Consider the following 13130-nt stretch of genomic DNA (forward strand, 5'->3'; position numbering starts at 1 on the left):
ATTTGAGCGAGAGTCTCTTTTTGTATTTTTTATTTATTTATTTTTGCATATTCTCAAAATTTGCTGTTGCAGTCTTACCAGTCTCTCTCTTTCTCTCTCTCTCTCTCTCTCTCTCTCTCTCTCTCTCTCTCTCTGTGTGTGCGTCTGTGTGTGTGTGCATTTGAGCAAGTTTTTTTTTTTCATTTATTGATTTTATGTGGAATATTCTACAAATTTGCTGTTGCAGTCGCCAGTTTATCTGTGTATGTGTGTGTGTGTTTGTGTGCGTGGGTGTGTGTGTGGGGGGGGGGGGGTCTTATTTGCACTCTTGATGTTCTAGAGTGTCACCCCTTCATTGCTGTACACTTTTTTTCAGCACAGTTGCTGATCTGTAGCTTGTACCACCAAAAGTTTCTCTGAGTTTTCCTATTTTTTCGTATTTCCCATTCATTTCCTATGTCGCCCGTTTTCGGGCGGGAGGAAGCTAAGTGTGACTTTTTTTTTTACGACCCTTTAACATATCAGAATCATCTCCTTGATTTTTTTTGTGTGTTCATATAGGTAATACAACAAAAGTCACCAAGTTTCATCCCCATCCGATGAAGCAAAAAAATTAAACATTTCAAAACGTTCAAGTTTTCGCCCGTTTTCGGGCGAAGAAGCCCAGAGGGATATATATATATATATATATATATATATATTATTTGCACGTTTCAAATATCTCGCAAACAGTCTAAATCGCCTATAAAGTACATACATTTGATTTACCCTATAGTGTTTATAAGCCAGAGTGCGCTTCCTATGGGAGGATTTAGATTCTCAAACACAATGCAAGTCTACCAGCCCCTCTAGATGTTTCGATGTTTCTTCAGCTCGAGGATCTGAGAGCGCGTGCGCGTGCGCGTGCATGGAAACCAGCGGCCTTTCCCACTTGATGACCGACGTTTGTGTTTTCTATCAAGAAAACTCACACTAAACATATTGTAAAGATAAACAGGTAATTCATTTAATTCTAGAGATCGCAGAATATATTTGGTGACGGTCATATCGCTTCATTGTCAGTTGTTGTAAAATATAGCCAGCTAGCACGCTAGCGTTAGCGGCTCCGCCAGCTTTAGTAACATAAATATATCTGACGTGACCTGTGAATCTTAATTAACTGCATTAAAGTTGCACGACATAAGTAGTTTGTAGTCTTTGATGTGCGTTCAAAATAACAGGAATGATTTTCAGAATTGACATGTATGTGAAGTTAGCCTGAGAGGCTAGCCACTTGGCTATATCAACGTTACTTTTCTTCATATTGTTACTGTGTAGTTAAATATGTGATATTATGCACTTACAATGTAAAGGTCAAGTATTTCAACCATTATTATACAGTTCTGATGCTGTTTTTGTAGCAAACGCAATCCTATTTTACTTAGAAGCTGGCCGTGTCACACTTTTTTAATTAAGGTTAGTTAATTTGTAACCTATAAACAGTTTTTCTTGTGAGTGTTTGGACACTTGGTGTTCAGTTAATACAGTTTACTAGTTTCGTTAACAATATGCTAATTGTATTGTACAGTGACACATGACACAATTGTCATATTTTTAATGTATAGTTGCTGCAGTTCATTACGTGCCATGGGGTATAAAATATTTTAGCATAATGTATTTGGCATGTGTTTTCCCATGAGGAAATGTGCTTTTCTGTAATCCTCAAATTCAGAATGACACCATATGTGGCAGCTAATGTGTTAGTTGGTTAGGTTAGGATGATTTGTACCCTCTGTGTCCCGTAGCAGCAGCCCTGCCCCGACGCACCCCAACCCCAAGCGGAGCCGTCATGTGGCAGGAGGCCCGCAAACATGAGCGCAAACTGCGCGGGATGATGGTGGACTACAAGCGGCGTGGAGAGAGACGCAGAGAGTTCTATGAGAAAATCGTAGGTTGAAATTGCACTTTCGGTCTTTATTTTTTTTGAGCACAGCTTAATCTTGGACCTTGGCAGAAGTTTTAAATGAACAATCACACTTCTCTCATTCTGTGTAGAAAAAGGATCCAGCCCAGTTCCTGCAGGTTCATGGCCGGGCGTACAAGATCCACCTGGATTCAGCTGTAGCCCTGGCGGCTGAGAGTCCCCTCAACATGTATGTAGCTAGCATTTGGATCAGTGATTTGGGAAATAATAATTTGGAAAACTGCAGTACTGATATTTTTGGCAATGTTCATTTCTTTATTTTAAACATTGCATCATCAAATTTATTTTAGGATGGAATGTAAAAGCTTAAATCTGAAACATACAGCACATATGATTATTAATAAAATGACAGCCATTGCAATCTGAGAAATTGCACAAATCCTTCATAGCAATTTAGATTTTATATTTAGACACACCAACATAACGGCTCATATAAAGGTTTTTATCTGGAAATCTGTCACATCTTCATCCTTTGTCCTAACAGGATGCCTTGGCAAGGAGATACCAGCAACATGATCGATAGGTTTGATGTCAGGGCACACCTGGACTACATCCCCACCTATACACCACCTCTCCTCAACACTACGTGAGTATTCTGATCTTAATGCATCTTTCATGTATCTAAATGTAAAAGAAGATTATCTTGATTATGCAAAGAAATTGGTAGGATGCTGTCTTTTCAAAACAGTGTCATAGTGTGGTTTAATTTCCTGTCTGGTTTTAAGTTTAACCCTCTGTTATTTCTCGCTTAGGGGACAGTAAATTTCTTTAAAATAACTATATATTCTATATTTTGTCCAGTAATATTCATTTTCTAATATTTTCTGTTATAAGGAAACTTCAGGCTAGACTATATTCATTTCTAAATTGTGCACCATTTATTTTTATTAAAATAAATCATATTATAAATTTAAATAAAAATACACATTTTCAATAAATACATCATTTAAAGTTATAACAAAGCTATAAACAATAGGTTTATAATTTGAATTTATATTTAGACGATCGAGGACTAATTTGAGGAAAAAATGTGTGTTTTTTTAGATTTACCATTCATATACTATGGTGATGGTTATTTGTGACAAATCATTATTTTGCGTTCATATAGCAAGTGCCACTGAAGTCACCAACTTTTATACTGTTCTGATGAAATAATATAAATCGATTCAAAACAATAATGTGCAGTTGAAGATGACCCACCAGGGTTCAAAGAAGTTATACAATTATGCTGAAGTAGTTTCTGCAATATGTCATGTGTCAAGTTCATTGTTTCTGTCACAGCACCCCAGAGCAGGAATCAGAAGAGAGGAAGTGCAATTATGAGCGCTATAGAGGTCTGGTGCAGAATGACTTTGCAAACAGTGAGTTTTTTTTTTATTAATTTTTTTATTAATAAAATTCAATTTTGCCCCTTATAATGTTATTTATGAATTATACCAAGAATTTTTTTTTTCATGTTATAGTCTCTGAAGAGCAGTGTTTGTACCAGATCTATGTGGAAGAGCTCTACGGTGGCCTACAGAAACCAAATGAGGATGAAAAGAAAAAGTATGAATTTGTGCATCAGAACTTAAAACATATGTGGCTAAAAGTACATTCTGTTAAAAGGATCACATCATTTTATTTATTCACTATTAGACTTGCTGAGAAGAAAGCTCAGATTGGTTACACATATGAAGATAGCACAGTGACCGAAGCAGATGAACAGATGGAGAAGGGAAATGAGGATGACTCCGAAAACAGCGAGTCTGAGGAAGACGAAGTCATCCCTGACATCGGTGCGTTTCTTCAAACTCTGAACACTTCCTGTTAGGATAATTCATTTTTAGAATGTAAAAACACTTTAGAAATGTGATTTACTTGAATGTAGAAGTTGTGTGTAAATGCTTTCACAATTTGTAGATGTTGAGGTGGATGTAGATGAACTGAATCCAGAGCAGGTGACGGAGATAAACAAGATGGCCATCACTTACGGCATGGCAGATGGAGACTTTGTATGGTTTGTTCGCTCGCTCGCTCGCTCATTCTTTAACTAAAAATCACTGCTTGAGTGTATTTGGACCTAAAGATCTAAAAGAATGCACTGTAATGGTCTTGCATTTTTTCTACAAACGTGATAAAGTAGTTCAAATCCAGTCTGTCTTTTTGGCAGGATGTTGAAGAAGGACAAGGAGGAAGTGGAGGCCATTAAACATGCAAAAGCACTGGAGGCAGAGAAGGCCATGTACTCTGTATGGGCAGAAACCTATTAACATCCTCCCTTCCATTAAAGATGCTTGTGTTTGATTATTAGTATTTGTAATAATAATGTTGTTCTGTTTCCATCAGGGCCGACGGTCTCGCAGACAGCGAAGAGAGTTTAGAGAGAAGTATATGAAAGGCAGGCAGATCAGCCCACCCAGGTAAAAGCCCATACAATATCAGCTACATATTTCCCAAGATAAGCAGTGATGTTTTTTCTGCTCATTTATAAAAGTCTAACTTAGTAGTGTCTTATAGTGTTACTTTTAGTCTCTTCTTATTTTATTTTTTTGGTTCCACTGACCACTACTCATTTAAAATTTAGTGTATGTATATTTTATAATGTGCACCAGTTACACATGTTGCTGATTATTTTGATTGAAAATTGGTTAACTGATTTGAATTCAATATGTACATCTCAAAAACAGCTATGCCAGAAGAGACAGTCCTACATACGACCCCTACAAACGGTAAGTGTTCATGGACTTCCGCTTTGCACATTCATTTTGAATGGTGTATACATAATGTAAAGTTAATCACCAGAATCATTGAAATTTAGGTTGCCCCAATATTGAATTTATGACCAATACCTTTAAACAAATTTTTTAAAAGTCAGTAGCATTTTGTCTAAATGAATTGAAAATCTAAAGTTTCAAAGAATAAATGTAGCTTTTTTTATTCATGTTTATAATGATTCGTTTTGAGTGTTAGAGGATGGCAAAGGTAATCTAAATGTCAAAAAAGGGAAAATGAACAGGCACAATACAGTACAACCAAAAATGTTTAAATTAAAATACTTTAACTTAATACAACTGCATACATTACTTTTCAAAGGTTTGGGATCAGTGAGGTTTTTTTAATCATAAATGGATCAAAAGTGATGGTAAATTATATTTATGATGTTACTAAAGATCTCTATTTCAAAGGAATAGTTTTTTTCTATTCATCCTAAAAATGGATTCCATGAAAATATTAAGCTGCAACTTAAGTTTTCATCATTAATACTAATAAGAAATGTTTATCGAGCACAAAATAAGAATGATTTCTGAAGGATCTTGTGACTGTAAAGATTGGAGTAATGGCCCCAAACTTTTGAACAGTAGTGTGCATCATGTATTTATAGTAATGTTTCTTACTAAGGTTTTCGTTCTTTCTTGTCTCAGGCCAGAGTCGGACTCCAGTTCAGAGTCACGCTCTCGTTCTCGAACCCCAGGCAATGATAAGATCACTTTCATCACCAGCTTTGGGGGCAGTGATGATGAGGGAGCCTCAGCCGTACAAGCCCCACCCGCAGCGGCGTCAAGCCACACCTCCTCCAACACCGCAGGTCATAGCAGGGGCTCCCGGTCGGTAACTTCCCCTTTCTACGTTATGGCTCCTTAGTGGCTTTTTTCTTCATTTATTCATAAGCGTGTTTAGCTGTGTTAGCATGTAGCCAGAGAACTGCCACAGGTTGAGCTTGTATGATTGGTGATATTTTGAAATAGTTGAGAGACCAGCCAAACCATTGTCTGAGTTGCCCATTTAGCCTGATGATTATTGTTTGTGGCATATTCAGGGTTAAAAACGGTATGGGATTATTAAATGGAAGCTCTTTGGCTTGTCTTGTTTTTTTATTAGTTGCTTGTAATGACATAACACATTGTGTTTTTCTTTTAGCCGAAGACGGTCTTCCTCCAGCCACTCTTCCTTTTCCTCCCGCTCCTCTTCGCATCGGTCCTCACGCTCATCCTCACGTTCCCGCCGGAGTCGTCGTTCCCGTGGGGGCAGGGACCGGGACAGCCGTTACTCCAGGTCTCGATCTCGCTCTCGTCGGCGGTCTGACTCCCGTTCATGGCAATGCAGTGGAGGAGCTGGTTCAAGGCGACGATACGACAGGACTAGGTCTCGTTCCACGGATCGGGGTAGAGACAGAAACCGTGAAAGAGACCGGGACAGGGGGAGGCGGTACACAGGCCGCAGACGAACCAGGCAAGAGATCTTGCTAAAGATATTCAAACCTTTGTAGATGCTTTGATTTTAAAAGAAAAATAAGGGTTTTCTTGAGTGAAATTGATCGGAAGAATCACTCTCACATTCAGGTCTCGCTCGCGTTCTCATTCGGATGATCGTTACCGGCGTCGGAGTCGCAGCTCAGCATATAGGAAGGGCGGGAGCGTCAGTCAGAGCCCCTCCCACTCACCTGCAGCAAGCCGCAGCCTTTCCCCCGCTTCCCATTCTGCTCCACCTGCATCCGCTTCTGCAGACAAACTGAGAAAGTAAGTTGCAACACACCTATAAGTGCTAAAGATACACTTTACCACCTTGATATCAAAAAGTCACAGATGCAATTTTCCGACCTGAGAAATGTGACCCATGTAAAGTCCATGAGTTTGAGGGGAAAAAAAAGCAAAAATATATATTTTTTAAAAATAAGTTAAATTGGCATTGGCAGGTTATGAAACGTTACTTGCCATTTGGCAGTTTTTGGCACTGGTTTTGAGAATGCAGGGATTAGTTTTTTTTTTTTTTTTTGCTTTAACCCCTGAGAATGGGTTATGGCCTAGTGCAATTACAATTTCCAACGACTACAATTTAGCTATATATTTATATTTACTTCATAAGCTCAACCTGACCTGAAGGGAGATGCTTATAAAACGTTGTTTAAATGTCTTATACTTTTATTTTTAAAAAAGTATAAACTATCAGATGACATAAGGCATGTAGTAGATTTTGTCCAACAGGTTTTTCCGCAAAGGTTTGATCATGTTGATTATTTAGTTTAGATTTTTACACTGCGGGCGTTGGTGCTCAATTCCGATTTTTGCTCGGATCCGTTTTTTTTTTTTTTTTTTTAGCTGTTCACATTTTTGTTTTAAATGTGGCCAATATCAGATTTCAGATCAGAACATGGTTCTGAACTGACATGCATGCGCAATTGACCAATACACTCAAGTGTTGTTAATGTAATACTTATGAGTTCTGACACAGCACTGACCAAAATGCTTGCAGCATCTTATACATGAAACGGCATTCTAAAAGCACGGCGCTCAAACTAAAAGAAGTTCAACCCCCATATTGCATTTTTTTTTTCTGATCCACTGCCTCTATCCCATCTTTGTCAACACAAAAGCACATTCTGTATGAATGGCACCTAGCGATATATTCTATCGGGGGGCTTGGGTGTCACCTCACTCGTGGTATCGAGTGTGGAAGATAGCGACCGTTATTAACCCCAACTCCCTTCAATTTCTGACAGACCTAAGACTTGAACCCACAATTTTCAAGCTACAAGTCTTGACTCTCTAACCATTAGGCCATGAGTGCAGAATCATGACTAATGTTGATCTAAAGTGACGTAAAAGTCTGTCGACGATCAGTCTGTGGTTGCATTGCAAAACACCAAAAAATGTGGGCCACATTTGCCTGCAGTTGTGAACCTAGCCTTAGAAATTGGTGGATCAAATATGATACAGTAGAGTTTATAGGGTTAAGAAGTAGTAGTATTGCAATTTTACTTCTGTGAAATAGTTATTATTTTTAGTAGTATTAGCAGTAGTAGGGATGGGCGTTTTCCGCAAATATCACATTCGAATATTTGAGCTCACAAAAAACGAATATTCGAATATTTGTTTATTTAAATTAAGTTTAATGAGACGGACGTTATTTTTCAGCAACATTTATTGTTTCCATCATTTTTGAACAAGCTTACACACAATAAGCTTGAACATTACACATCGTGTTTTGTAGCTGAAAACCTTTAACAATGCTTGCAAACAAACAAAAGTACAGATTAAAAGCAAAAAAAAAAGTGAACAAAGAAAAAACGTAAAGCAGCCTGCAGCAATCAGGCTATTGTACAGAATGTAGCTTACACTTATCTTTGAAACTGTCAGCAAATCTTTTTTGCCTTTTTTTCTATTGTTTTACATGTTCTTGAAACACAGGCATGTAAACATGATCGGGGGAAAGTTGGCTCCTAGTCTGTTAACAATAAGGCCGGCCGCGGAGAGAAAACGCGCTCTGACGCAGAGACGTTGGCGGGACTCACAAATAACGGTGTGCTAGTTTTGTGAAGCGCTTCATGTTTTCGTTTCACCACTGAATGGGATCCTCATCTGGTGGAATACATGGCTCCAGCAAGAACTGTTCCCACTCGTCTCGGCTGGACTCTCTGTAATCATCGCTGAAAAACTGGCTCAGCCTTTTCTGACGAGTGGGCATTGCATCCTCTTCATCGTTGGTGGCGGCGGCTGCATCCGCACCACTCGCATCAAGGAAAATGTTCTGATAATGTTCAAAAGTTTATTTTTCCTTACTTCTCTCATGTTTTCATCGAGAAACCTGAGATGTTTGTGCCGAGGGTCTAGGGCGGACGCGAGAAGAAGACTTTTCCCTGCATTCTCCAAGTTAGCGGTGTTTATTCATTGCTTGAGAGATGCCGCGACAATGTTCTTGAATTCTGTCACTTTCTATGATTCTCCGAATCATTTTCTGTGAAATATGCCGTTGAGAATCACAAAAAGTGACCGAATTAGGTTTTATTGTGGATTTTTTTTTTCTTCTTTTTTTTTTATGGCAAGCAAAAATATAGCGAAATTCAAATATCATTTTAATTTATCGAATAATTAGAGCAGAACGAATATTCAAATGTTCAACTATCCTTGCACACCCCTAAGTAGCAGTATTGATTTGTATTATTATTATCATTAATATTACTGTCCTATGCCTCAAAAGTGACTGCTGACCAAAAATTCATTTCTTTTTCTCCCCCAGGCCTGAAACTCCGGGTGGTAAAGAGACTGGAGCTGCCAAAGTCAGTAAGAATTTGATATATCTCGAATTTGTTGCTAAAGACTCCGCCTCCCTCACCCCTGACAGGCTGATGCAGTTAACAATCAGGCTGGGGCTCCTGCCCATCTCTTGACCCTTCAAAGAGCCCTTGTTCTCATTTGAAATGTGGTTTTGATTGGTTGTCCACTTGGTGATCAGCTTCCCTCTATTTGCAGAATGCAGTGGTATTTTGAAGAGCTCCTCCAACTCACCTTTTTGCCTTTTTTTTTTGTTGTTGTAAGAAAGAGACAGGAAGTGAGCAACTCTATCTCTAAAGGACCCAGATATTTGTGTGTGCTCTTTGGAAGTGCTATAGATTTGTCTTCTCTTTAGGGAAATGATACATGTACTTCACATTTATCTTACTATGTATTATCTGAATGGTGGGTTGTTGAGAGACACCTGTGAATGAACGTGAGCTGATGAAAGGAAAACTTCAAAGGAATAAAGGTTCTTAGCAGGTTTGCTCAGCAGTTAAACAGCTCAGGGGTTGCTTCTGCACTGGGCTTGTCAAGACAGGCAGAGCAACTTCGGTCACTCGCAAACACAGACACACCAGCATAAGTCAATACAGATCATCCTTGTGTGTAAGGGTTGAACCGCTTCAAGGAAGCACCTTCTGAAATGGCTACAGTAGCTGCCATTTTGTAATTGTTCCATCAAGTTGACTTACCTGACCTGGTGAGAAGAAGAGTCGACAGCGATGGCTGCCTCCAATTGCCTGTTCACACTTTGCCATACCCCTACATACCCAATAGATCTATAACATAAACATCACAGGCATTTCTTTGAAACGGGACTGTCTGCTGCAGTTCAGCATGCAGCATGTAAATGATCTGTATGTAGTTAACACTCTCGTCCTTCTGCATGACATGACACAAGTTTAAGCTAGTAAAATAGATCCCTTGTTGTCAACCGCTGTTCTTTGCATAAACTTTTCCATCGTACTTCTTCTAAAGTCACTTGTGTCCATTGCAGCCCAAGATGACACCACAAGAGAAGCTCAAACTCCGTATGCAGAAGGCTCTAAACAAGCAATGTAAGTTACTATCTCAGGAACCATCTTATGCCATGTTTATTCTAGGCATGCACAGGATATGGGTGCCATATCAGTTAGCATAATTTTTTTTTAATTTTACATTTCTTGTGCATTCTTATTTCTGTCGGTTCTTACCTTTGACATCAGTTAACACTCAAAAGCTTTAATAACACATTTTTATTATATAAATATTTTAAAACACTGGTGAATGCAATCTTCAGCAAGTCTCCAAAAGAAAATAATGCATCTTTTTTACATTGCTATTCAAACGTCTTTTTTCCTTTTTGTTGTTTATATACAGTAGTCAACATTTAAAGTGGATCAAAAAGTTCAAAGTTCTAAAAGCGTTCGTGTCTTTGGACAACTTTGAACTTTTTTGATTCACTTTAAATGTTGAATACGGTGTTTGTATATGCATGTTTTTTTTTTTTTTTTTTGATTTTGGAAAGGAATAACTTGCATTTACTGTTACTTTTGAATCCTGAAAAAAATGCATTTCAGTTTCTACAAAAATATTAAGCAGCACAGCTGTTTTCAACAATGATAATGTTTTTTGAGCACCAAATCAGCATCATTTTTAAAGGATCTTGTGACATTTAAGACTGGAAAAGATCTCTTTTAAATGATCCTGTGGCAGCTCAGCTTTGCCTTTTTTTTTTTTTTTTTTTTTTTTTTTTTTTTTTCCATAAGAGTAATCTCTTATGTTCGCCAAGACTTCTTTATTTGACTGATATGCAATAAAACAGTAATATTGTGAAATTATTGAATTTTAAACAATTGTTTTCTATTATATGAACTTTAAATATATTTGTGTTTTAAAATATAATTTATTCCTGTGATTGCAAAGCTGCATTTTCAGCAGCCAGGATTTAACCGCTTTAGTAAATGGTCTTGAGTGTCAATTAATATTTCACAAATAATTTTAATGTTAATCTTAATATTTTTGTGGTAACCGATACTTTTTTTTTCACGATTCTTTGATTAATAGGAAGTTCAAAAGTTGTTTTTAATGTAATTCTTTTGTAGTATTATAAAAGTCTTTAATGTCACTTTTGGTCATAAATTTGAAATTTGTAAAGTATTTATTTTTTACTGACCCCAAAGTTTTGAACCGCAGTGTATATACCACTTTCCTAAGCAGCATATGTTGTGTAAAATAAATGCCTGTTGACCCTGCCTCACCTTCTGCTTTCACCTTTATCAGCAAAGGCGGATAAGAAGGCAGCACAAGCCAAGATCCAGCAACAAGAGAACAAGCGACAGGTAAAAGTGTGGGTGTACAGTTGGTATGTGGGTAGGAGGACTGATTCCAGGTAGTTTTTTACTTTAACGCTCATGTATTTCCTCCTCCAATCGCAGGAACGAGAAGGAGTTCTTCGCGCAATGGCACGGAAAATACGCATGAAGTGAGTCCGAGCATGTATATACATGTGCAGCATGTTCATGTGGGAACTGTCCTCTCGGTTTAAAGAAGAGGATACAGTTTGGTCATTGTTTGGTCTTGTAGGGAGCGAGAACGGCGGGAAAAAGAGAGAGATGAATGGGAGAGACAGTATGAACGTCAGAGTCACTCGCCCTCCCCCAATGCCAAATACAGTGAGTTTATTTGCTGAGCCTCCCAGCAAAGAAGAGATGCGTCGTATTCTTATTCACATTATGAAAGAACTGAAGCCAGACTCTTTCTGTGGATTGAATTTTGTTTTTAGTTTTTTTGGGTAGTGATAGAATTCCATAGATATACACTGTGGTAGCAATTAAGACCCATGCAAAAACGTACTTGTGAAGAAGATTCTAATCATAAATCTTAAACACTCCACAGGTCGGGACTACAGCTCATCTAGAAGGTATGCTCAAACCAGTCTGGAGCAGCCACACTTGTCCATTTCATCTAAACGTACTATTGTTCTGGCTAATTTCAAACATTTCTACTGTCTTCCTCAACAGGAGATCACGTTCAAAATCACGGAGTCCTCATTACCGGTACTGAAGAATCGGCTGATAAAACAGTCGAGGCCGTAAGACGTCAAACAGAATTGGTGACCTTGATGGCAAGAGTTTACTCAGAAGATTGGGAAAAAATATCAAAAATATGAATTTCACTCACTTCACCTTCTCTTTTACATCTTCTAACCTGGATGCAATGGAAACTAAACATTTCTAAAATGTGAAAATTAACACCATTGTGCTCTGAAAACACATTTCGCCTCCCATTCTTGATATTACACAGCAGGGTTGCCAGGAATGCTTTGAGCTGCTAAGATTCTAATAAGCTTTGCTGATTATTTGGAGTCGATCTGTGTTGATTTTTGTGACATAAGTGGGATGAACCTTATGCTCTTCCTTGTATCTTATACCCCCATTAAAGAGAGAGATGACCTTAAAAAATGCTAATTCTGTCATTTACTCACCCTCACTTTGATATAAACACAATGGAAACACATAATTCTGCCTAATGTCTGCTTTCGTGTTTAATACAAGATAAACATGATGAGTGAGAGTGATTAAAATCATCTACCCATTTTACCTCATGTTTGTATATAGTCCTTTCATGTAAGAGTGATGAAATTTCTTTCACAGAAAATGCTTTTTCTTTTTCACTCGACAGTGTAAATGGCTGGTGGTTCTTTCTTGTATTAGGATCACAGGTTTTGACATTGAAATAAAAATCTAATCATGAATGAAAAAAAAACTGGCTTGCCTTTTTATTACTCGTGAACAGAAAACAAAAACGCATTTTCTACGGCGTAACAACCGATACCTATTGTAACCGCCAGATGGCGCGCCTCACTGTTAAAAACACGTGTGATTCGATAAAGATTGCTGTTATTTTGAAAGGTAATTTGACCACTTTATATACACGAAGACAAATTTCAGACTTGTATTCACCCCCGCCCTCCACAAAAAAGAAGCAAGTGTCTGAGAGTAAACAGACAGTTACTTTGGTTTTCGAAATAAGCCGGACAGCAAAACACCTGTCTCAGCCGACCTCGATAAAGCCACTTCCTCTTCACCCACATCCTTAACGAGCAGCTGCTGCGCGCCATCAAAGCGACTATTTACATCATTCCTCCAATACGACAGATAGATAAGAAATAG

The 13130-nt window shown here is 38.1% G+C and overlaps 1 protein-coding gene across 5 annotated transcripts; it reads left to right on the forward strand.

Moving 5' to 3' along the window:
* Nucleotides 1-821: 821 nt before the first annotated feature.
* On the forward strand, nucleotides 822-12723 carry clasrp (CLK4-associating serine/arginine rich protein). 5 transcript variants are annotated; one of them, XM_059506309.1, is made up of 21 exons: nucleotides 822-976; nucleotides 1764-1906; nucleotides 2014-2111; nucleotides 2427-2528; nucleotides 3224-3303; nucleotides 3406-3490; nucleotides 3581-3720; nucleotides 3845-3941; nucleotides 4095-4173; nucleotides 4271-4344; nucleotides 4612-4653; nucleotides 5347-5529; nucleotides 5843-6154; nucleotides 6265-6441; nucleotides 8939-8978; nucleotides 9974-10034; nucleotides 11239-11297; nucleotides 11394-11440; nucleotides 11542-11630; nucleotides 11854-11878; nucleotides 11979-12723. In XM_059506309.1, exons 2-21 carry the CDS (start codon nucleotides 1808-1810, stop codon nucleotides 12019-12021), a joined length of 1932 nt encoding a protein of 643 aa, XP_059362292.1. In that variant the 5' UTR covers nucleotides 822-976; nucleotides 1764-1807; the 3' UTR covers nucleotides 12022-12723. The 5 variants fall into 5 exon arrangements, 3 of the variants coding, with proteins under 3 accessions (XP_059362292.1, XP_059362294.1, XP_059362293.1); XM_059506310.1 differs by having other exon boundaries at nucleotides 823-976; nucleotides 1767-1906; XR_009423168.1 differs by lacking the exon at nucleotides 11542-11630 and having other exon boundaries at nucleotides 8939-8982.
* The last annotated feature ends 407 nt before the right edge of the window (nucleotides 12724-13130 follow it).

Source organism: Carassius carassius, chromosome 23, assembly GCF_963082965.1.
Source record: "Carassius carassius chromosome 23, fCarCar2.1, whole genome shotgun sequence".
Classification (NCBI taxonomy): domain Eukaryota; kingdom Metazoa; phylum Chordata; class Actinopteri; order Cypriniformes; family Cyprinidae; genus Carassius; species Carassius carassius.